The sequence below is a fragment of the Branchiostoma floridae genome, chromosome 12, assembly GCF_000003815.2.
Source record: "Branchiostoma floridae strain S238N-H82 chromosome 12, Bfl_VNyyK, whole genome shotgun sequence".
In the NCBI taxonomy this organism is placed as follows: domain Eukaryota; kingdom Metazoa; phylum Chordata; class Leptocardii; order Amphioxiformes; family Branchiostomatidae; genus Branchiostoma; species Branchiostoma floridae.
In genome coordinates this window covers 15,178,286-15,197,276 of record NC_049990.1, presented here as the reverse complement: position 1 = coordinate 15,197,276, position 18,991 = coordinate 15,178,286, and the positions used below count along the sequence as shown (strand labels likewise).

Sequence of the window (18,991 nt, the reverse complement as noted above, 5' to 3'; positions counted from 1 at the left end):
GATCTCAGGTGGTAGCGATGTCATGAAACCGCCGGGCGATCTCACGCTGACGGCGTGCTTGGCCAGCTCGCCAGGTAGCAGGAGTCGCACGGCGGTCTGGATCTCGCGGCTGCTGATGGTGGAGCGCTTGTTGTAGTGAGCCAGACGAGAAGCCTCGGCGGCGATGCGCTCGAAAATGTCGTTGACGAAGGAGTTCATGATGCCCATGGCCTTGCTAGAGACACCGGTGTCGGGGTGCACCTGCTTCAGCACCTTGTAGATGTAGACACCGAAGGTTTCCCTTCTCTTTCTCCTCCTTCCACGCTTCTTGTCTCCGGCGGGCCTGGCTTTGCCAGCTTTCTTAGCAGCTTTTCCACTTGGCGGCATGACGACGTTCTTGGCGTATCAGACAGCAAAGAATAATTGCACCAGTGTCTGCTTTGCCTTTATATCGGGAAAGAATGCAAATTATCGGATTGTCTAGTCCAAGGCGCGGACGTGGTAGAACCTCTCAGGGGTAAAGCTCCCGCTATTGGTTCGCTGTCGGAAGCCGTGAATCCAGCAGCGGGGTATAAATTCTTTGGCAGAGCATTTTGTCTCTTCATTCATTCATTCTTTTGGCCGTTTGACGCTAACCGACCGACTTTATTCTACAACATGTCTGGACGTGGTAAAGGAGGCAAGGCACGCGCCAAGGCAAAGAGCCGTTCTTCCCGAGCGGGACTGCAGTTCCCGGTTGGCCGTGTCCATCGCTTCTTGCGCAAGGGAAACTATGCCCAGCGCGTGGGTGCCGGCGCCCCTGTGTACTTGGCGGCGGTGCTCGAGTACCTGACCGCCGAGATCCTCGAGCTGGCCGGTAACGCTGCCCGCGACAACAAGAAGACCAGGATCATCCCTCGTCACCTTCAACTTGCCGTCCGCAACGACGAGGAGTTGAACAAGCTATTGTCCGGCGTCACCATTGCACAGGGCGGCGTTCTCCCCAACATCCACGCCGTGCTTCTGCCCAAGAAGACCAGCAAGGCCCAGTAAGATCCAGACGGAGAGATTTAAACCCCGGCCCTTTTCAGGGCCACCCACATCCTCTCAAAAGAACTGTATCATGATCACCAAAATAAGCTTTACATATGAGCCATTCTATAAGAAAACTAAATACAGAAAATACATGCGTGTTTGAAATCAATATGGCCCCCCCCCCCGCCAACACACACACCAAAACAAATCTGTATCTATTGTATAATTCCTGACAGACAACCTTGAGCATGACGTTTGTGAGCAAGACTGGTCACGTCAGAAATGACCGCAATATACCTTTCTTACAAGTGTGCCATTTCCTGCTACCTGACATACCCCTACATTATATGTACGCGTAGTCGGAGAGCACGAAGAAAAAAAAAAACACGTGGAGAGTGTACGTTGTATTTTCGAGGTCAGAAACGCATGATTAAATCGTGGAAAACGAAGTTTATTTTTTGTTTTCTTTGATGGCTTGGTTGTTGTGGTGTTGTGAGTCTATTAGTTCACAAGTGCTGATTTAATCCCCTGTCGACTGATTGGTTTGTGTGTAACAAGTACGAGGGGGATGGGGGAACGTGTAAACTGTGTACCAGGGATTCTGATTCAAATGTTGCAAGAACCGTGAACGATATAGATCTTTCTGGGATATGTAGGTGGCCCTGAAAAGGGCCGGGGTTGTCGATCTTGTTCTGATCCTCCTTACGCGCGTTCCCCTCGGATGCGCCGTGCGAGCTGGATGTCCTTGGGCATGATGGTGACACGCTTGGCGTGGATGGCGCACAGGTTGGTGTCCTCGAAGAGACCGACCAGGTAGGCCTCGCTGGCTTCCTGCAAGGCCATGACCGCCGAGCTCTGGAAGCGCAGGTCGGTCTTGAAGTCCTGTGCGATCTCTCGCACCAGGCGCTGGAAGGGCAGCTTGCGGATGAGCAGCTCCGTCGACTTCTGGTAGCGACGAATCTCTCTCAGGGCCACGGTACCGGGCCTGTAGCGGTGAGGCTTCTTGACACCACCGGTAGCCGGGGCGCTCTTGCGGGCAGCCTTGGTGGCAAGCTGCTTCCTGGGGGCCTTGCCACCGGTGGATTTACGGGCGGTCTGCTTGGTACGTGCCATGTCGAACTTCGTCTACGCTCAAGTGCAAGACAATGAAAGTAGTCGGCGCACGGCGGAGTGTGAATTTATAAGACCCGCTAATTAGATGTCCGCAGATTTCAATTGGCCGTTACTGCGACGTCTGATTGGTTCTTTTGCCAAAATCAGACCTTGCCATTGGTCGGTTTTCGTGGCTCCAGGATCCGATTTTTGCAGCAAGCTCGGCACGTTTTGGGCTCCCACAGAAGAATGTGGCAAGGGCACTGAACTTGAATACTAAAGAATGGCTATTGGCTACAAGAAGACATTTCAAGTGATGTGCACGTGTAGTAGTTTAAACGAGACACATTTCTGCACAATCAAGTTTTGGGTTGATAAATTAATATCGTCAATATCGGCGACGTCTTCTGTAACGATACTCTGATAGCGTGTGTTCTTTCGTTAGTTGTTTTGTTGGTAGATATTGAATATATTTCACTTATCTAATGTGTCAATTGTCGTTTTATGTATCTACAATAAAGGTCTTCATTCATTCATTCATTCATCGCTTTCTATATACTCTTGGGGGCGAGTGTGTGCTTGTGTTTGTGTGTGTGTGTGTGGGGGGGGGGGGCGTCTTACATTGTATCTTATTTCGTTTATCATCAATTATTTGGCCGGATAGTGTGTATTCGTGTGGAAAATGTATAACTTTGAGACGTGATTGACATAGTTCTTTTGTGAGGATGTGGGTGGCCCTGAAAAGGGCCGGGGTTTGCAGACTCAATGTGACGGTCAGGTCTCTACTTCTTCTTGGGCTTGGTCGCCTTCTTGGCGGGCGCCGTCTTCTTGGCGGCCTTCTTTACCGGAGTCTTTTTGGTGGCAGCTTTCTTGGCAGCAGGTTTCTTTGTCGGAGTCTTCTTGGTAGACTTCTTGGCCGCTGGCTTCTTGGTAGACTTCTTGGGGGTGGAAGCCTTCTTAGCCTTGGGCTTTTTAGGCTTGGTGGTCTTGGGTTTGGCGGCCTTCTTGGCCACGGGTTTCTTGACAGGCTTCTTGGTAGTCTTCTTGGCGGCCTTCTCGGCCGCCTTCTTGGCTGCCACGTTGATTTTGAAGGATCCCGATGCCCCGGTTCCCTTCACCTGGAGCAGGGTACCCTTCTCCACCAAGGCTTTCAGGGCCCGCTTGATGAAGTGAGACTTCTTCTCCACGTCGAACTTGTAGTTGGCGGCGATGTACTTCTTGATGGCCGGCACCGAAGAACCCGTGCGGTCCTTGAGTGATTCCACAGCCGCCGTGATCATGGCGGTGGTGGGCGGGTGAGCCGCAGGGGCCTTCTTGGGCTTGCTGGCCTTCTTGGGGGACGATGGTGCGGCGGACATGCTGGCGTGACAAATCTGCGATAGACGTGCAAATGAACCCGACATCTTGTCATGCTGGCGTACAAGTAGTCATGGTGCGGACGTGATCGGAAACACGACAGCTTGTCTGTGTGCTATTGTCCGTACCGGCGAAATTTGTGTTTCTTTTCTAACTTTACGGTGAAATGTCTCCTTTCCCGGCCATCAAACATAACGTTGGACCGGTTTCCGTACAGGAGCACATGTCCGACTTACTAATTTCATGGTAGCGGCTGGTCAGTAGTCCCTAGATCTTGAGATATTTGACATTTTTTTCGGTAAGCACGCTTCGGAAAAAGTGAGCGGGGCGTTCGACTACGTTCAACGGCTCATCCAGTTTGCAAAGGAATGGGTGACTGTATGAATTCATAACACGCAAACTCGACTTTCATAGAGAAAGCACATGTACGCTTATGTCTCACTCAAACGCCTCCTTCTGCTTCCATACACCCAAAGTAGGCCGACAACCAGCTGCGGAAACAACGTCAGCCAAGGAAAGCGTATCGCACTTCATACGCATTTCTCAGGAACTAACAATTCACAAAAAATATATCAGTATAGAGAAGGGGGTCACGGTTGTTGCTGAGTGCTTACATGGCCGGCTTGGGTTTAACTTTGTCTTTATTCGATACTATGTCAGACTAGACCCGTGATACATTCATATACAATGTGTTGAGATCTGTTCTGTTCTTAAGCTCAGCAATAAAGGTATTGATTCATTCAATCATTCTTTACTATCATTTGTGTATTGATAACGTCAGGCGTGTTCATGTGTGCGATCGTATTGTGAGAAGATACAGCTCTTTCTTGGATATTTGGGTGGCCCTGAAAAGGGCCGGGGTTTGCTTGCGATGATGAGTCCGTCAGGTCCTTTAGCCGCCGAAGCCGTACAGGGTGCGGCCCTGGCGTTTGAGAGCGTAGACAACGTCCATGGCAGTGACCGTCTTGCGTTTGGCGTGTTCGGTGTACGTCACAGCGTCACGAATGACGTTTTCCAGGAAGACCTTGAGAACGCCTCGGGTCTCCTCGTAGATGAGGCCGGAGATGCGCTTGACACCGCCACGGCGAGCCAGACGACGGATGGCGGGCTTGGTGATGCCCTGGATGTTGTCGCGAAGAACCTTACGGTGCCGCTTGGCGCCTCCCTTTCCGAGACCCTTGCCTCCTTTGCCGCGTCCAGACATGACAGATACTGTATGTAGTCTTCTCGACTCAGAGTAGAAAGAATGGATAAATGCAATGTCTCCTGTCGTCACCGCTTTAATATCCGCCCTGCGGACCTACGAGGAGTCTTGACCGCTGCCACAACTAGCCAATGGGAACACGCCATCCCCCACCCCACGCGAGGCGCGCAAGACAATGCCATGCTGAGCGTATCCCACCGACAAGACAAACAACGAGGAATAATGATAATTCGAGGGAAAACAGAGCATTTTCTTGTAATAAAACTGTGTAACGTAATGTTCTATCTGGATGGACAAACGTAGTTCGGGCACGAAGTAGTTCGTGTTGTTTTGGGGTGTGCTAGATTGTTGGTTGTAGGTGAGGGAGTGCGCAAGTGTTTACAATGTACGAAGAATATGTCCGTTTTATTTGGATGGCGATGTTTGTTGTGTTGTGTTGAATTTTGCGGCTGGGCAGAAGACTATAAATTAGTCCGCGAAAATGGTAAGATGGCCTTCTCGCCTGATGACCCAAATCATGCCTTCTATGTTCGCTTTTGGTGTAATGCAACCTGGTGAGCCAAATCATACTTTGTATGTTCGCCATCGGGGATTTCGATTCCTTCATCGACAAAACGAAGTAAAGCTACCCAAATTGCACCCAAAACTTTGTCCAAATACATGTAAACCCGAGGCATTGTGTGTTTACGTTGCAGAGAAAGACAACGCCGTTCGATCGCATTGTTCTAAAGAACGTGGGGACGTAAATATGTCATTGCAATTGTGTTCGAAGTTTATTGCGTCATAATGATTTCTTTCTGTTGATGTATACACGAGTGGTTGGTGTGACTTCTTTTCTGTGTGTTATTTTACCGGACATTGTGCAGTACTAGTAGTACCTGCCGCGATGATCACAGGTTAGTGATTTGTGTGCGTGTGTTGGGTCATGGAAAGCGTGACTGGTATAGCTCTTTTGTGGGTATGTGGGTGGCCTTGAAAAAGGCCGGGGTTATAGCTTGAGCCGTAGGTCTACTTGGAGCTGGTGTACTTGGTGACTGCCTTGGTGCCCTCGCTGACGGCGTGCTTGGCCAGCTCGCCAGGTAGCAGGAGTCGCACGGCGGTCTGGATCTCGCGGCTGCTGATGGTGGAGCGCTTGTTGTAGTGAGCCAGACGAGAAGCCTCGGCGGCGATGCGCTCGAAAATGTCGTTGACGAAGGAGTTCATGATGCCCATGGCCTTGCTAGAGACACCGGTGTCGGGGTGCACCTGCTTCAGCACCTTGTAGATGTAGACACCGAAGGTTTCCCTTCTCTTATTCCACACGAATAGTGTGTATTCGTGTGGAATAAGTATAACTTTGAGACGTGACTGACATAGTTCTTTTGTGAGGATGTGGGTGGCCCTGAAAAGGGCCGGGGTTTGCAGAAAATGTGACGGTCAGGTCTTTACTTCTTCTTGGGCTTTGCTGCCTTCTTGGCGGGCGCCGTCTTCTTGGCGGCCTTCTTTACCGGAGTCTTTTTAGTGGCAGCTCTCTTGGCAGCGGGTTTCTTTGTCGGAGTCTTCTTGGCAGACTTCTTGGCCGCTGGCTTCTTGGCAGACTTCTTGGGGGTGGTGGCCTTCTTAGCCTTGGGCTTTTTAGGCTTGGTGGTCTTGGGTTTGGCGGCCTTCTTGGCCACGGGTTTCTTGACCGGCTTCTTGGTAGTCTTCTTGGCGGCCTTCTCGGCGGCCTTCTTGGCTGCCACGTTGATTTTGAAGGATCCCGACGCCCCGGTTCCTTTCACCTGGAGCAGGGTACCCTTCTCCACCAAGACTTTCAGGGCGCGCTTGATGAAGTGGGACTTCTTCTCCACGTCGAACTTGTAGTTGGCGGCGATGTACTTCTTGATGGCCGGCAACGAAGAACCCGTGCGGTCCTTGAGTGATTCCAAAGCCGCCGTGATCATGGCGGTGGTGGGCGGGTGAGCTGCAGGGGCCTTCTTGGGCTTGCTGGCCTTCTTGGGGGACGATGCTGCGGCGGACATGCTGGCGTGACAAGTCTACGATAGACGTGCAAATGAACCCGACATCTTGTCAGGCTGGCGTCAAGTAGTCATGGTGCGGACGTGATCGGAAACACGACAGCTTGTCTGTGTCCTATTGTCCGTACCGGCGAAATTTGTGTTTCTTTTCTAACTTTACGGTGAAATTTCTAACTTCCCGGCCATCAAACATAACATTGGACCGGTTTCCGTACAGGAGCACACGTCCGACTTACTAATTTCATGGTAGCGGCTGGTCAGTAGTCCTTAGATCTTGAGATATTTGACATCTTTTCGGTAAGCACGCTTCGGAGAAAGTGAGCGCGGACGTTCGACTACGTTCAACGGCTCATCCACTTTGCAAAGGAATGGGTGACTGTATGAATGCATAACACGCAAACTCGACTTTCATAGAGAACACACATGTGCGCTTGTGTCTCACTCAAACGCCTCCTTCCACACACCCAAAGTAGTCCGACAACCAGCCGCGGAAACAACGTCAGCCAAGGAAAACGTATCACGCTTCATACGCATTGCTCGGGAACTAACAATGCACAAAAATATCAGTACGGAGAAGGGGGTCACGGTTGTTGCTGAGTGCTTACATGGCCGGCTTGGGTTTGACTTTGTCTTTATTCGATACTATGTCAGACTAGACCCGTGATACTTTCATATACAATGTGTTGAGATCTGTTCTGTTCTTAAGCTCAGCAATAAAGGTACTCATTCATTCAATCAATCATTCTTTACTATCATTTGTGTATTGATAACGTCAGGCGTGTTCATGTGTGCGATCGTATTGTGAGAAGATACAGCTCTTTTTTGGATATTTGGGTGGCCCTGAAAAGGGCCGGGGTTTGCTTGCGATGATGAGTCCGTCGGGTCCTTTAGCCGCCGAAGCCGTACAGGGTGCGGCCCTGGCGTTTGAGAGCGTAGACAACGTCCATGGCGGTGACCGTCTTGCGTTTGGCGTGTTCGGTGTACGTCACGGCGTCACGTATGACGTTTTCCAGGAAGACCTTGAGAACGCCTCGGGTCTCCTCGTAGATGAGGCCGGAGATGCGCTTGACACCGCCACGGCGAGCCAGACGACGGATGGCGGGCTTGGTGATGCCCTGGATGTTGTCGCGAAGAACCTTACGGTGACGCTTGGCGCCTCCCTTTCCGAGACCCTTGCCTCCTTTGCCGCGTCCAGACATGATAGATACTGTATGTAGTCTTCTCGACTCAGAGTAGAAAGAATGGATAAATGCAATGTCTCCTGTCGTCACCGCTTTAATATCCGCCCTGCGGACCTACGAGGAGTCTTGACCGCTGCCACAACTAGCCAATGGGAACACGCCATCCCCCACCCCACACGAGGCGCGCAAGACAATGCCATGCTGAGCGTATCCCACCGACAAGACAAACAACGAGGAATAATGATAATTCGAGGGAAAACAGAGCATTTTCTTGTCATAAAACTGTGTAACGTGATGTTCTATCTGGATGGACAATTGTAGTTCGGGCACGAAGTAGTTCTTGTTGTTTTTTGTTGCTTTTATGTGAGGGAGTGCGCAAGTGTTGTAAATGTTTAAAGATTATGTCTGTTTTAACTTGGATGGCGATGTTTGTTGTGTTGTGTTGAATTTTGCGGCTGGGCAGAAGACTATAAATTAGTCCGCGAAAATGGTGAGATGGCCTTCTCGCCTGATGACCCAAATCATGCCTTCTATGTTCGCTTTTGGTGTAATGCAACCTGGTGACCCAAATCATACTTTGTATGTTCGCCATCGTGGATTTCGATTCATTCATCGACAAAACGAAGTAAAGGTACCCAAATTGCACCCAAAAGTTTGTCCAAATACATGTAAACCTGAGGCATTGTGTGTTTACGTTGCAGAGAAAGACAACGTCGTTCGATGGCATTGTTCTAAAGAACGTCAAAAAGGACGTACATATGTCATTGCAATTGTGTTCGAAGTTTATTGCGTCATAATGATTTCTTTCTGTTGATGTATACACGAGTGGTTGGTGTGACGTCTTTTCTGTGTGTTATTTTACCGGACATTGTGCAATACTAGTAGTACCTGCGATCACAGGTTAGTGATTTGTGTGCGTGTGTTGGGTCATGGAAAGCGTGACTGGTATAGCTCTTTTGTGAGGATGTGGGTGGCCTTGAAAAAGGCCGGGGTTATAGCTTGAGCCGTAGGTCTACTTGGAGCTGGTGTACTTGGTGACTGCCTTGGTGCCCTCGCTGACGGCGTGCTTGGCCAGCTCGCCCGGTAGCAGGAGTCGCACGGCGGTCTGGATCTCGCGGCTGCTGATGGTGGAGCGCTTGTTGTAGTGAGCCAGACGAGAAGCCTCGGCGGCGATGCGCTCGAAAATGTCGTTGACGAAAGAGTTCATGATGCCCATGGCCTTGCTAGAGACACCGGTGTCGGGGTGCACCTGCTTCAGCACCTTGTAGATGTAGACACCGAAGGTTTCCCTTCTCTTTCTCCTCCTTCCGCGCTTCTTGTCTCCGGCGGGCCTGGCTTTGCCAGCTTTCTTAGCAGCTTTTCCACTTGGCGGCATGGCGACGTTCTTGGCGTATCAGACAGCGAAGAATAATTGCGCTGGTGTCTGCTTTGGCTTTATATCGGGAAAGAATGCAAATTATCGGATTGTCTAGTCCAAGGCGCGGACGTGGTAGAACCTCTCGGGGTAATCTCCAGCTATTGGTTCGCTGTCGGAAGCCGTGAATCCAGCAGCGGGGTATAAATTCTTTGGCAGAGCATTTTGTCTCTTCATTCATTCATTCTTTTGGCCGTTTGACGCTAACCGACCGACTTTATTCTACATCATGTCTGGACGTGGTAAAGGAGGCAAGGCACGCGCCAAGGCAAAGAGCCGTTCTTCCCGAGCGGGACTGCAGTTCCCGGTTGGCCGTGTCCATCGCTTCTTGCGCAAGGGAAACTATGCCCAGCGCGTGGGTGCCGGCGCCCCTGTGTACTTGGCGGCGGTGCTCGAGTACCTGACCGCCGAGATCCTCGAGCTGGCCGGTAACGCTGCCCGCGACAACAAGAAGACCAGGATCATCCCTCGTCACCTTCAACTTGCCGTCCGCAACGACGAGGAGTTGAACAAGCTATTGTCCGGCGTCACCATTGCACAGGGCGGCGTTCTCCCCAACATCCACGCCGTGCTTCTGCCCAAGAAGACCAGCAAGGCCCAGTAAGATCCAGACGAAGAGATTTAAACCCCGGCCCTTTTCAGGGCCACCCACATCCTCTCAAAAGAACTGTATCATGATCATCAAAATAAGCTTTACATAATTATGAGCCATTCTATAAGAAAACTAAGAAAGAAAATACATGCGTGTATGAAATTTATATACCCTCCCCCCGCCAACACACACACCAAAACAAAAACAAATCTGTATCTATTGTATAATTCCTGACAGACAACCTTGAGCATGACGTTTGTGAGCAAGACTGGTCACGTCAGATATGACCGCAATATAGCTTTCTTACAAGTGTGCCATTTCCTGCTACCTGACATACCTCTACATTATATGTACGCGTAGTCGGAGAGCACGAGAAAAAAAAAAAACACGTCGAGAGTGTACGTTGTATTTTCGCGGTCAGGAACGCATGGCCTGTACTTAGCCCAGTGGGGCAAAAATGTGCAATAAAGGTCTTCATTCATTCATTCATTAAATCGTGGAAAACGAGTTTATTTTTTGTTTTCTTTGATGGCTTGGTTGTTGTGGTGTTGTGAGTCTATTTGTTCACAAGTGCTGATTTAATCCCCTGTCGACTGATTGGTATGAGGGGGATGGGGGGACGTGTAAACTGTGTACCAGGGATTCAAAAGTTGCAAGAAACGTGAACGATATAGATCTTTCTGGGATATGTAGGTGGCCCTGAAAAGGGCCGGGTTGTCGATCTTGTTCTGATCCTCCTTACGCGCGTTCCCCTCGGATGCGCCGTGCGAGCTGGATGTCCTTGGGCATGATGGTGACACGCTTGGCGTGGATGGCGCACAGGTTGGTGTCCTCGAAGAGACCGACCAGGTAGGCCTCGCTGGCTTCCTGCAGGGCCATGACCGCCGAGCTCTGGAAGCGCAGGTCGGTCTTGAAGTCCTGTGCGATCTCTCGCACCAGGCGCTGGAAGGGCAGCTTGCGGATGAGCAGCTCCGTCGACTTCTGGTAGCGACGAATCTCTCTCAGGGCCACGGTACCGGGCCTGTAGCGGTGAGGCTTCTTGACACCACCGGTAGCCGGGGCGCTCTTGCGGGCAGCCTTGGTGGCAAGCTGCTTCCTGGGGGCCTTGCCACCGGTGGATTTACGGGCGGTCTGCTTGGTACGTGCCATGTCGAACTTCGTCTACGCTCAAGTGCAAGACAATGAAAGTAGTCGGCGCACGGCGGAGTGTGAATTTATAAGACCCGCTAATTAGATGTCCGCAGATTTCAATTGGCCGTTACTGCGACGTCTGATTGGTTCTTTTGCCAAAATCAGACCTTGCCATTGGTCGGTTTTCGTGGCTCCAGGATCCGATTTTTGCAGCAAGCTCGGCACGTTTTATGCTTAACTATGGGATTTAGTGTGAAAGCGCCTTTGGCCCGAAACCCGCACCCCCCCCCCTTTTTCTGCGGCAACTAACCTTGAATCTGACCCTAAATCACTCCTAACGTAACAACAGACACAGATTGTCTCCGTTTTAATGAAAAGAGCAGCCAGAATAGTGAATTTGATCAGATAATGAGACCACTAAATGGCCCGTTCTATAAGCTCTGTACGGGGCCTACCTAGTGGCAGGTGCCAAAGTATAAAGTTGCCGAAATCTCAGCAACCGCTTGAAAGTGGGGAAAGTTAATTGGCAGAAGTTTCCATCTTTACTAGTTTTGTTGTCTGAACGAAAAAAAATCCAAGGTCAAGTTCGTTCAAGGTAGCAGAACACAGTATTAGTGGGCGAACCCCGGGGTGTATGACGCGGGTACATAAAATAGTACGGATAAACTTGTTGAAGGAGAGGTAAAAAGCCTTATTTGAGGGGCAGCCAGATATAACCTCTGCTACGTGGTCACGGAAGGTGTCGACTCTGAGACTGCATGGTTTGGATTGTGAAAGTTTTCTATTTTGTGTATAAATGCGCTCCATTACGCAACTGCCATTCTAGCGTGAGCCGGCTGCAGTTCTGTGACCTCCGCAGAGGGGCATTTCAAAGAGGGCGTGAGAAGACGATACGCCGACAGTATTTTTTTGTTTTTTAATATATTGTGGCTTGTACCTTCAACTCAAACATATCCGATTTTGGTATTCCAAAAGTGCACCCTACTATATTTTTCATTGCGTCGAAGCTAGTCACCTTGAGGCCCTTAACTATAGAAATCCTCATAGGCCGAAAACTGTGTTCTGCTACCTTGAATACTAAAGAATGGCTATTGGCTACAAGAAGACATTTCAAGTGATGTGCACGTGTAGTAGTTTAAACGAGATACATTTCTGCACAATCAAGTTTTGGGTTGATAAATTAAGATACATTTTTTGTCAAAATTGTACCTTATCACTAGCGCTACGACCTGTACTTAGCTTGTTTGAGCACAAATGTACAATAAAGGTCATTCATTCATTAATATCGTCAATATCGGCGACGTCTTCTGTAACGATACTCTGAGCATGATAGCGTGTGTTCTTTCGTTAGTTGTTTTGTTGGTAGATATTGAATATATTTCACTTATCTAATGTGTCAATTGTCGTTTTATGTATCTACATTAAAGGTCTTCATTCATTCATTCATCGCTTTCTATATACTCTTGGGGGCAAGTGTGTGCGTGTGTGTGAGGGGGCGGGGGGGGGGGGGTCTTACATTGTATTTTAGCCCCGGAGCATCCACTGCTCACAAACATTCAGAAAAACATATTATAGACACTTTAGAAGATGAAATCTCTAAATTCAGCTCCGTCGGGTACGTTTTATTAGGTGGTGATTTTAATGCCCGTCTCGGAAATCTACCTGATTACACAACCGATTCTCATATTGACGACGATTCCGACAGCTCCCCATACTTCACTGACAGACAACACATGGACAAAGTTTCTCCCAACAAATTCGGTAGACTAATCACAGACTTGTGTATTCAAGCAAATCTTAGAATATTAAATGGTAGAGTTGTCGGTGACCTACAGGGAAAATTCACGTGTCACCAACCAAATGGCAGCAGCACAGTTGATTTAATGATTTGTAGTAAGTCCTTTCTCCAGCAAATTTTATCATTCCGTGTCAATCCTTTAACAGTATTCTCTGATCATTGTATGATATCTACATTAATTCGCTCAAAACCACCAATACATACTTTTCAGGAAAAATATAAAAGCTCACACACCAGGCCTCTTCCTAAACATTTTCACTGGAACGAGAATTCTGCTGACATTTCTTCTTTCTCTCAGTCAGCCCGACATTGTAAAACGATTAGTTGCTCTAAAGGACTCTAACAACATAACATCTGCGGCAGAAATTGAGAATTATGTTTCTGAATTTAGCTCAATTCTGAGAGAGGCGGGTAATAAGTCACTCTGTTTAAAAAGTGTGTGTGTTGACGGGGGGGGGGGGGGTTAATTAATTTCAAACACGCATGTATTTTCTGTATTTAGTTTTCTTATACAATGGCTCATATGTAAAGCTTATTTTGGTGATCATGATACAGTTCTTTTGAGAGGATTTGGGTGGCCCTGAAAAGGGCCGGGGTTTAAATCTCTCCGTCTGGATCTTACTGGGCCTTGCTGGTCTTCTTGGGCAGAAGCACGGCGTGGATGTTGGGGAGAACGCCGCCCTGTGCAATGGTGACGCCGGACAATAGCTTGTTCAACTCCTCGTCGTTGCGGACGGCAAGTTGAAGGTGACGAGGGATGATCCTGGTCTTCTTGTTGTCGCGGGCAGCGTTACCGGCCAGCTCGAGGATCTCGGCGGTCAGGTACTCGAGCACCGCCGCCAAGTACACAGGGGCGCCGGCACCCACGCGCTGGGCATAGTTTCCCTTGCGCAAGAAGCGATGGACACGGCCAACCGGGAACTGCAGTCCCGCTCGGGAAGAACGGCTCTTTGCCTTGGCGCGTGCCTTGCCTCCTTTACCACGTCCAGACATGTTGTAGAATAAAGTCGGTCGGTTAGCGTCTAGCGGCCAAAAGAATGAATGAATGAAGAGACAAAATGCTCTGCCAAAGAATTTATACCCCGCTGCTGGATTCACGGCTTCCGACAGCGAACCAATAGCGGGAGCTTTACCCCTTTCTACCACGTCCGCGCCTTGGACTAGACAATCCGATAATTTGCATTCTTTCCCGATATAAAGGCAAAGCAGACACTGGCGCAATTATTCTTCGCTGTCTGATACGCCAAGAACGTCGTCATGCCGCCAAGTGGAAAAGCTGCTAAGAAAGCTGGCAAAGCCAGGCCCGCCGGAGACAAGAAGCGGGGAAGGAGGAGAAAGAGAAGGGAAACCTTCGGTGTCTACATCTACAAGGTGCTGAAGCAGGTGCACCCCGACACCGGTGTCTCTAGCAAGGCCATGGGCATCATGAACTCCTTCGTCAACGACATTTTCGAGCGCATCGCCGCCGAGGCTTCTCGTCTGGCTCACTACAACAAGCGCTCCACCATCAGCAGCCGCGAGATCCAGACCGCCGTGCGACTCCTGCTACCGGGCGAGCTGGCCAAGCACGCCGTCAGCGAGGGCACCAAGGCAGTCACCAAGTACACCAGCTCCAAGTAGACCTACGGCTCAAGCTATAACCCCGGCCTTTTTCAAGGCCACCCACATCCTCACAAAAGAGCTATACCAGTCACGCTTTCCATGACCCAACACACGCACACAAATCACTAACCTGTGATCGCAGGTACTACTAGTATTGCACAATGTCCGGTAAAATAACACACAGAAAAGAAGTCACACCAACCACTCATGTATACATCAACAGAAAGGAATCATTATGACGCAATAAACTTCGAACACAATTGACTAAGTTGGAGACGCCCACCATTCAACTGAATGGTCTCCCTTGGGGTAGGGGTGTACCAACCAACGAATAAATTGACTAAGTTGGAGACGCCCACCTTTCTCATGCAAATAAAAGCAATTAAAGAATTAACAAAAAGGGAAACAGCAAATCAACCTACTAGTATGTTACTGAACATCTTTATTCATAACATAAGCAAAGGAAATTCTTACGATCATGAAAGAAAGTCAGAAAACGAACAAGACAATAATAAAGAGTTTCTTGTAACAAGAAAATACATACAAACAGCGTTACATCAAACTTTCAAAGACATGAAAAATATAACCTCCTTGGTTACATCAAGCTAGGGAACAGGCTCCAAGATAGTAAAGAAAAACTAGTAGAGATGCTACATAAAAACATGCGAGTTAAATTGATCAAAACGATCAATACTTCCATAAACGAGAAACAAACTAAAAATGCAGGAAGATAATGCATGATGTGGTCTACCAGGAACGGGTCAAACTGGGAACAGGACAGCTCGTCAGAACGGTTGCTCCAGCAGGGCGAATGAAATGGGGGAGGAGGCAGCGACATCGGCCGGTCTGTCTGGCAAGAACTGGTCAGGATCAAAACTACAGAACAGTTCGGCAGAGATGCCACCATGCCGCAGCAAAACGTTTTACACCAGCTCGAGCTGGAACTCAGACATGTCGGGTTGTGTACGGAACTCGCCTGAACAAGAGCAGGATGGGAGGACGTCAACGCACGTCACTCGCACGGTTGCGCAAGGTGTCCCGATGGCACACAGAGTTTTGCCTGCATGTAAAATTATACGGCGTGCTCCAAAATCCGTTGGATTCCCTACGTGATTATACGGAGGCGGTACTTACCACTTACGGATCCAAGAAGATTGTCCACGTTTTGGCACGTAGGCAACACGCACTTGCAAGTACGGCGAGTTGTGCCCCCAGCTTTACGTAGGGCATTTACGGAGGGCGGGGGTGGTGTCAGCCATGCATTTGTCGTTCACCTGTCTCGCTACATAAAAGGCTGTCTTGTCCGTGGTTCAGGTTTTGTCACAGCTTGCCTAAAATCCTATGGCATCAACGTCAATCGTACGACGATCACATGGCACACGTGATGACCGCGCCCTGAAAGAGAATGGAACAGTCCAAACTACGTCGCAAGCGGAAGGTCATTGACCAATCAAACAAAATGGCGGACATCTAGGCGGAACGTTACCCGACCATTCCACGTCCCTACCAAAAGTAATTCTATCCTATTTACCCACGACAAGCAAGACACAACTTTTTTTTTGAAAGAACAACCAAGTCAAGCAAGATGTCTAAGGTGGAGCTTGAAAATGAATGGGTAAGCCCTTTTTACCTGATTTGTGTAGTACGATTCAGTGTAACCTTTTCGAATTATTTGTCAGTTGTGGTCGCACCGGTCGCTTTAGTTGTGCTTGTTTGTGGTCACTTTAGAGGCAGAAATTCTGCGTGAATGGCGGCATAACAGGCCACGTTACAAAGACGGAAATGAGATAATGATGTGGACTTTTATGCCCCTGCTTAACCGGAGTTTGAAGACATCTGTAAAACATTCGTCTTACAAAAATACCTTAGATGCACCGACTACGTGACCCAGCGTCTCTGGACTTTGAACGTCTGATGCAGAGGCTTGTTTAAATGTTTACCAGGTAATTATATGGCACCTGATAACTCTCAAAAGACTGTGGGACTGTTTGACGGACAAATATTGACGAAGACGTTGGAATAACTGGCTTGATAATGGGTTGAAACACCTGGAGAGTCGCGTCACACATCAGAAAGTCCATATTTTCAATAATGTCAAATTCCGTTGTTTCTTCTCTGATGTGAAAAAGGCTGACGGAAATATTCGGTTACATTCTTCGAACATAACCACCAAGCAAGCAAGCAGTTGACACCAGACCTATATATAAACCCACTTCCAATCTTTTACAACAAATTCTGTACTGAGGCTAGTTACAACTTCTGATCCCACGATCTTTACCTATATACTTTGTTTAACTAATAGTATATAGTATTATTGATTGCAAAGTTTTTTTGTTTTGTTTTGTCATAATATGACATGTAAATAATGTGATGTACTAACTTTATTACATGTGAATCAAAAATTTTCAACTTTACAGTGTATCTTTGATGGCACAAAAAAACAACACAGCATTACTGCTTTAATTGGATGTCCTCTGCATTACTTTTTTGGCAATTTTGATTAATTTGAAAGCAAAAATGCAGTATTTGTTATCATTACATTCAGCAAATGGCTACAGAAGAAAATATCAGTGACCCATTATTCTTAGAATCAATGTACAAATTATGGTCAAGTCAGGACAATTAATCCTATTGTTTTTCTTGATACCTGTTACTGCTTTATTGCTGCTCTGTTCTGATGATAAATGCCACTTTCCTCAGGAACTCTTGGTTGCAGCTAGAACTGGTGATATACAGAAGGTGACACGGCTTATCCAACAGGGAGTGGATGTAAACAGCGATAGGGTGAGTAGGGAGGGACCGATTTTTTTACCTGTTTGAGCACCGGCCAGGTTGGGGAGGGGGCATATCGTCCCCCATGCTGCTGGGCCATGGTATACGTAGCTAATTTCGACGATCGACGCACAGACGGTTCACATACGCATCTGAGCACAGGTAACCCTCTTCATCATCATTCCCCATAACACATTTTCCTACCTTGGTAAGGATATCACATACTGAACTTTGTGTTTCATGAGCCACCGAGTCAATAACTAGATCAGACATACCCACGAAGGCAGAGGTCAGGCGGAAACTCGTTAAGTTTAAATTCGAATTCCCTTGATTTCGATCAGTGTTGATATCTTTCATGATTCATTGGCCCCCTTGTTAACATGGAAGGAAAACGTTTCTTTAATTGTATGAATGATCTTTATTTGCATGTTCCTACCCACATGGGGTAAATGCAGTAACATGATAGTGTTCCATGGAATACTAAAGGCTACTTGTATACGTAGTGTTAACGTTACAAGTGAATCAGATAAACAAAACATCTGGGGCTATGTTGTCACTATATCTATTGCTACATGCCTCTTCCCTCTTCTTAAAACAAGTGTATACGAACCGAGTTTTTGTTGTACAATGTTTTTGTAACTATTTATTCAATTTTGTACCTCAAACGCAGTAGGAGATTCTACTTTGTATATGTTAATGATTGAAATATCCTATTTAGATAATAGATACATTTTGTATAAAGCATTCCCCTCTTTTTGACAATAATGAACCCTGAAAAATGTGTATTCCTCCTGCGTTTTGTCAAACCAACTATTATTACTCTCTTACAATCATACATTATCACCATTTCCATGAAGTAAGAAGTCTTCAGTCATTCACTGTTATGGGAAAGGGCTAATGATTATTACAGGTGTTTGACATGCTTAAGATAGTATAAAATGATACAATTGCAAGGTGTGATCATTTGTGGACAGGTGGACCATAGGGATCAGGTAAGGGTTTATGCTTACTACATGAGATTAACTTGTTTGAGTGTTTGACGTCACGTATTATGATATTTACTGTTTGTTTCTATGGTTTGGATGCTTACTGTAGGTGATTGCATATTTGAGCGGAGAACGCCACATTTGATAAGTGTTGGTTTGGATAAACGTAGGAAGAAACTAATGTATGGAATGTTATGATCCGATGTGATTATTTCAATTGTTTTGAAAATTTAAATGTGGATGTAAGGGTTGATTCTTACTACATGTGATTGACTTGAGTGTTTGACGTCACGTATATTTGCTGTTTGTTTCTATGGTTTGGACAGGCTAACTATAAGATAGTATAAAATGATACAACAAGGTGTGATCATTTGAAATATTATTAATTATAAGCATTCAAGAAGAGGCCTCTCTAGAGCTTGCCATGTTAAGTTGTCCCTTTCCCTGCTGCAACAGATTGGAGCCATACCACTTCACTATGCAGCTTCAGGAGGACATGTTGGTGTTGCTGAACTCCTCCTGAAGGCTGGAGCACGGGTGGACAGTAGGGAACTGGTAAGGGTTGATGCTTGCTACAGGCGATTGACTTGTTTGAGTGTTTTACGTCACGTACATTTACTGTTTGTTTCTATGGTTTGGATAGGCTAACTATAAGATAGTATAAAATGATACAACAAGGTGTGATCATTTGAAATATTATTAATTATAAGAATTCAAGAAGAGGCCTCTCTATATCTTGCCATTAGGCGGGCTTGCCGGTTACAGGGACCGGCAATAACGACTTTTTAATTGGCAACAGGGTGACCAGCCTAGAGCTGGCCACAGAGTGCCCAGGGAGTGACCATCCCTGGCGCGCAGGCCTGAGTTGTTAAT

General features: G+C 47.6%; 10 protein-coding genes across 10 annotated transcripts in view; 3 read left to right on the top strand and 7 right to left on the bottom strand.

Moving 5' to 3' along the window:
• Positions 1 to 391, bottom strand: part of LOC118427045 (histone H2B-like) — a 27,048-nt gene extending 26,657 nt beyond the window's left edge. Inside the window, exon 1 of the mRNA XM_035836683.1 lies at positions 46 to 391. Within this exon, the coding sequence (XP_035692576.1) occupies positions 46 to 366 (321 nt within the window). The 5' untranslated portion in view covers positions 367 to 391. The remainder of the gene's footprint in view (positions 1 to 45) is intronic.
• Positions 392 to 608: 217 nt separating this feature from the next.
• LOC118427223 (late histone H2A.L3) lies at positions 609 to 1,152 on the top strand. Its single transcript, XM_035836868.1, has one exon. The coding sequence runs from the start codon at positions 637 to 639 to the stop codon at positions 1,009 to 1,011; it is 375 nt and encodes a 124-aa protein (XP_035692761.1). The 5' UTR covers positions 609 to 636; the 3' UTR covers positions 1,012 to 1,152.
• Positions 1,153 to 2,701: 1,549 nt separating this feature from the next.
• Positions 2,702 to 3,891, bottom strand: LOC118427221 (histone H1-like). Its single transcript, XM_035836866.1, has one exon. The coding sequence runs from the start codon at positions 3,486 to 3,488 to the stop codon at positions 2,868 to 2,870; it is 621 nt and encodes a 206-aa protein (XP_035692759.1). The 5' UTR covers positions 3,489 to 3,891; the 3' UTR covers positions 2,702 to 2,867.
• Positions 3,892 to 4,275: 384 nt separating this feature from the next.
• On the bottom strand, positions 4,276 to 4,667 carry LOC118427229 (histone H4). Its single transcript, XM_035836875.1, has one exon. The coding sequence runs from the start codon at positions 4,643 to 4,645 to the stop codon at positions 4,334 to 4,336; it is 312 nt and encodes a 103-aa protein (XP_035692768.1). The 5' UTR covers positions 4,646 to 4,667; the 3' UTR covers positions 4,276 to 4,333.
• A 1,350-nt stretch (positions 4,668 to 6,017) lies between these two features.
• Positions 6,018 to 6,837, bottom strand: LOC118427222 (histone H1-like). The gene has a single exon (XM_035836867.1). It carries the CDS (start codon positions 6,643 to 6,645, stop codon positions 6,070 to 6,072), a length of 576 nt encoding a protein of 191 aa, XP_035692760.1. The 5' UTR covers positions 6,646 to 6,837; the 3' UTR covers positions 6,018 to 6,069.
• Positions 6,838 to 6,920: 83 nt separating this feature from the next.
• On the bottom strand, positions 6,921 to 8,098 carry LOC118427228 (histone H4). The gene has a single exon (XM_035836874.1). It carries the CDS (start codon positions 7,839 to 7,841, stop codon positions 7,530 to 7,532), a length of 312 nt encoding a protein of 103 aa, XP_035692767.1. The 5' UTR covers positions 7,842 to 8,098; the 3' UTR covers positions 6,921 to 7,529.
• A 350-nt stretch (positions 8,099 to 8,448) lies between these two features.
• Positions 8,449 to 9,234, bottom strand: LOC118427227 (histone H2B-like). The gene has a single exon (XM_035836873.1). It carries the CDS (start codon positions 9,196 to 9,198, stop codon positions 8,836 to 8,838), a length of 363 nt encoding a protein of 120 aa, XP_035692766.1. The 5' UTR covers positions 9,199 to 9,234; the 3' UTR covers positions 8,449 to 8,835.
• Positions 9,235 to 9,314: 80 nt separating this feature from the next.
• Positions 9,315 to 9,845, top strand: LOC118427225 (late histone H2A.L3). The gene has a single exon (XM_035836871.1). It carries the CDS (start codon positions 9,467 to 9,469, stop codon positions 9,839 to 9,841), a length of 375 nt encoding a protein of 124 aa, XP_035692764.1. The 5' UTR covers positions 9,315 to 9,466; the 3' UTR covers positions 9,842 to 9,845.
• Positions 9,846 to 13,328: 3,483 nt separating this feature from the next.
• LOC118427224 (late histone H2A.L3) lies at positions 13,329 to 13,775 on the bottom strand. The gene has a single exon (XM_035836870.1). It carries the CDS (start codon positions 13,749 to 13,751, stop codon positions 13,377 to 13,379), a length of 375 nt encoding a protein of 124 aa, XP_035692763.1. The 5' UTR covers positions 13,752 to 13,775; the 3' UTR covers positions 13,329 to 13,376.
• Positions 13,776 to 13,912: 137 nt separating this feature from the next.
• On the top strand, positions 13,913 to 14,548 carry LOC118427226 (histone H2B-like). Its single transcript, XM_035836872.1, has one exon. The coding sequence runs from the start codon at positions 14,016 to 14,018 to the stop codon at positions 14,376 to 14,378; it is 363 nt and encodes a 120-aa protein (XP_035692765.1). The 5' UTR covers positions 13,913 to 14,015; the 3' UTR covers positions 14,379 to 14,548.
• Positions 14,549 to 18,991: the final 4,443 nt, after the last annotated feature.

What these genes read in the sequence shown, in the direction of transcription:
- LOC118427227 (XM_035836873.1), bottom strand. Translation starts at nt 9,198, where the DNA reads ATGCCGCCAAGTGGAAAAGCTGCTAAGAAAGCTGGCAAAGCCAGGCCC.
- LOC118427229 (XM_035836875.1), bottom strand. Translation starts at nt 4,645, where the DNA reads ATGTCTGGACGCGGCAAAGGAGGCAAGGGTCTCGGAAAGGGAGGCGCC.
- LOC118427221 (XM_035836866.1), bottom strand. Translation starts at nt 3,488, where the DNA reads ATGTCGGGTTCATTTGCACGTCTATCGCAGATTTGTCACGCCAGCATG.
- LOC118427228 (XM_035836874.1), bottom strand. Translation starts at nt 7,841, where the DNA reads ATGTCTGGACGCGGCAAAGGAGGCAAGGGTCTCGGAAAGGGAGGCGCC.
- LOC118427223 (XM_035836868.1), top strand. Translation starts at nt 637, where the DNA reads ATGTCTGGACGTGGTAAAGGAGGCAAGGCACGCGCCAAGGCAAAGAGC.
- LOC118427225 (XM_035836871.1), top strand. Translation starts at nt 9,467, where the DNA reads ATGTCTGGACGTGGTAAAGGAGGCAAGGCACGCGCCAAGGCAAAGAGC.
- LOC118427224 (XM_035836870.1), bottom strand. Translation starts at nt 13,751, where the DNA reads ATGTCTGGACGTGGTAAAGGAGGCAAGGCACGCGCCAAGGCAAAGAGC.
- LOC118427222 (XM_035836867.1), bottom strand. Translation starts at nt 6,645, where the DNA reads ATGTCCGCCGCAGCATCGTCCCCCAAGAAGGCCAGCAAGCCCAAGAAG.
- LOC118427226 (XM_035836872.1), top strand. Translation starts at nt 14,016, where the DNA reads ATGCCGCCAAGTGGAAAAGCTGCTAAGAAAGCTGGCAAAGCCAGGCCC.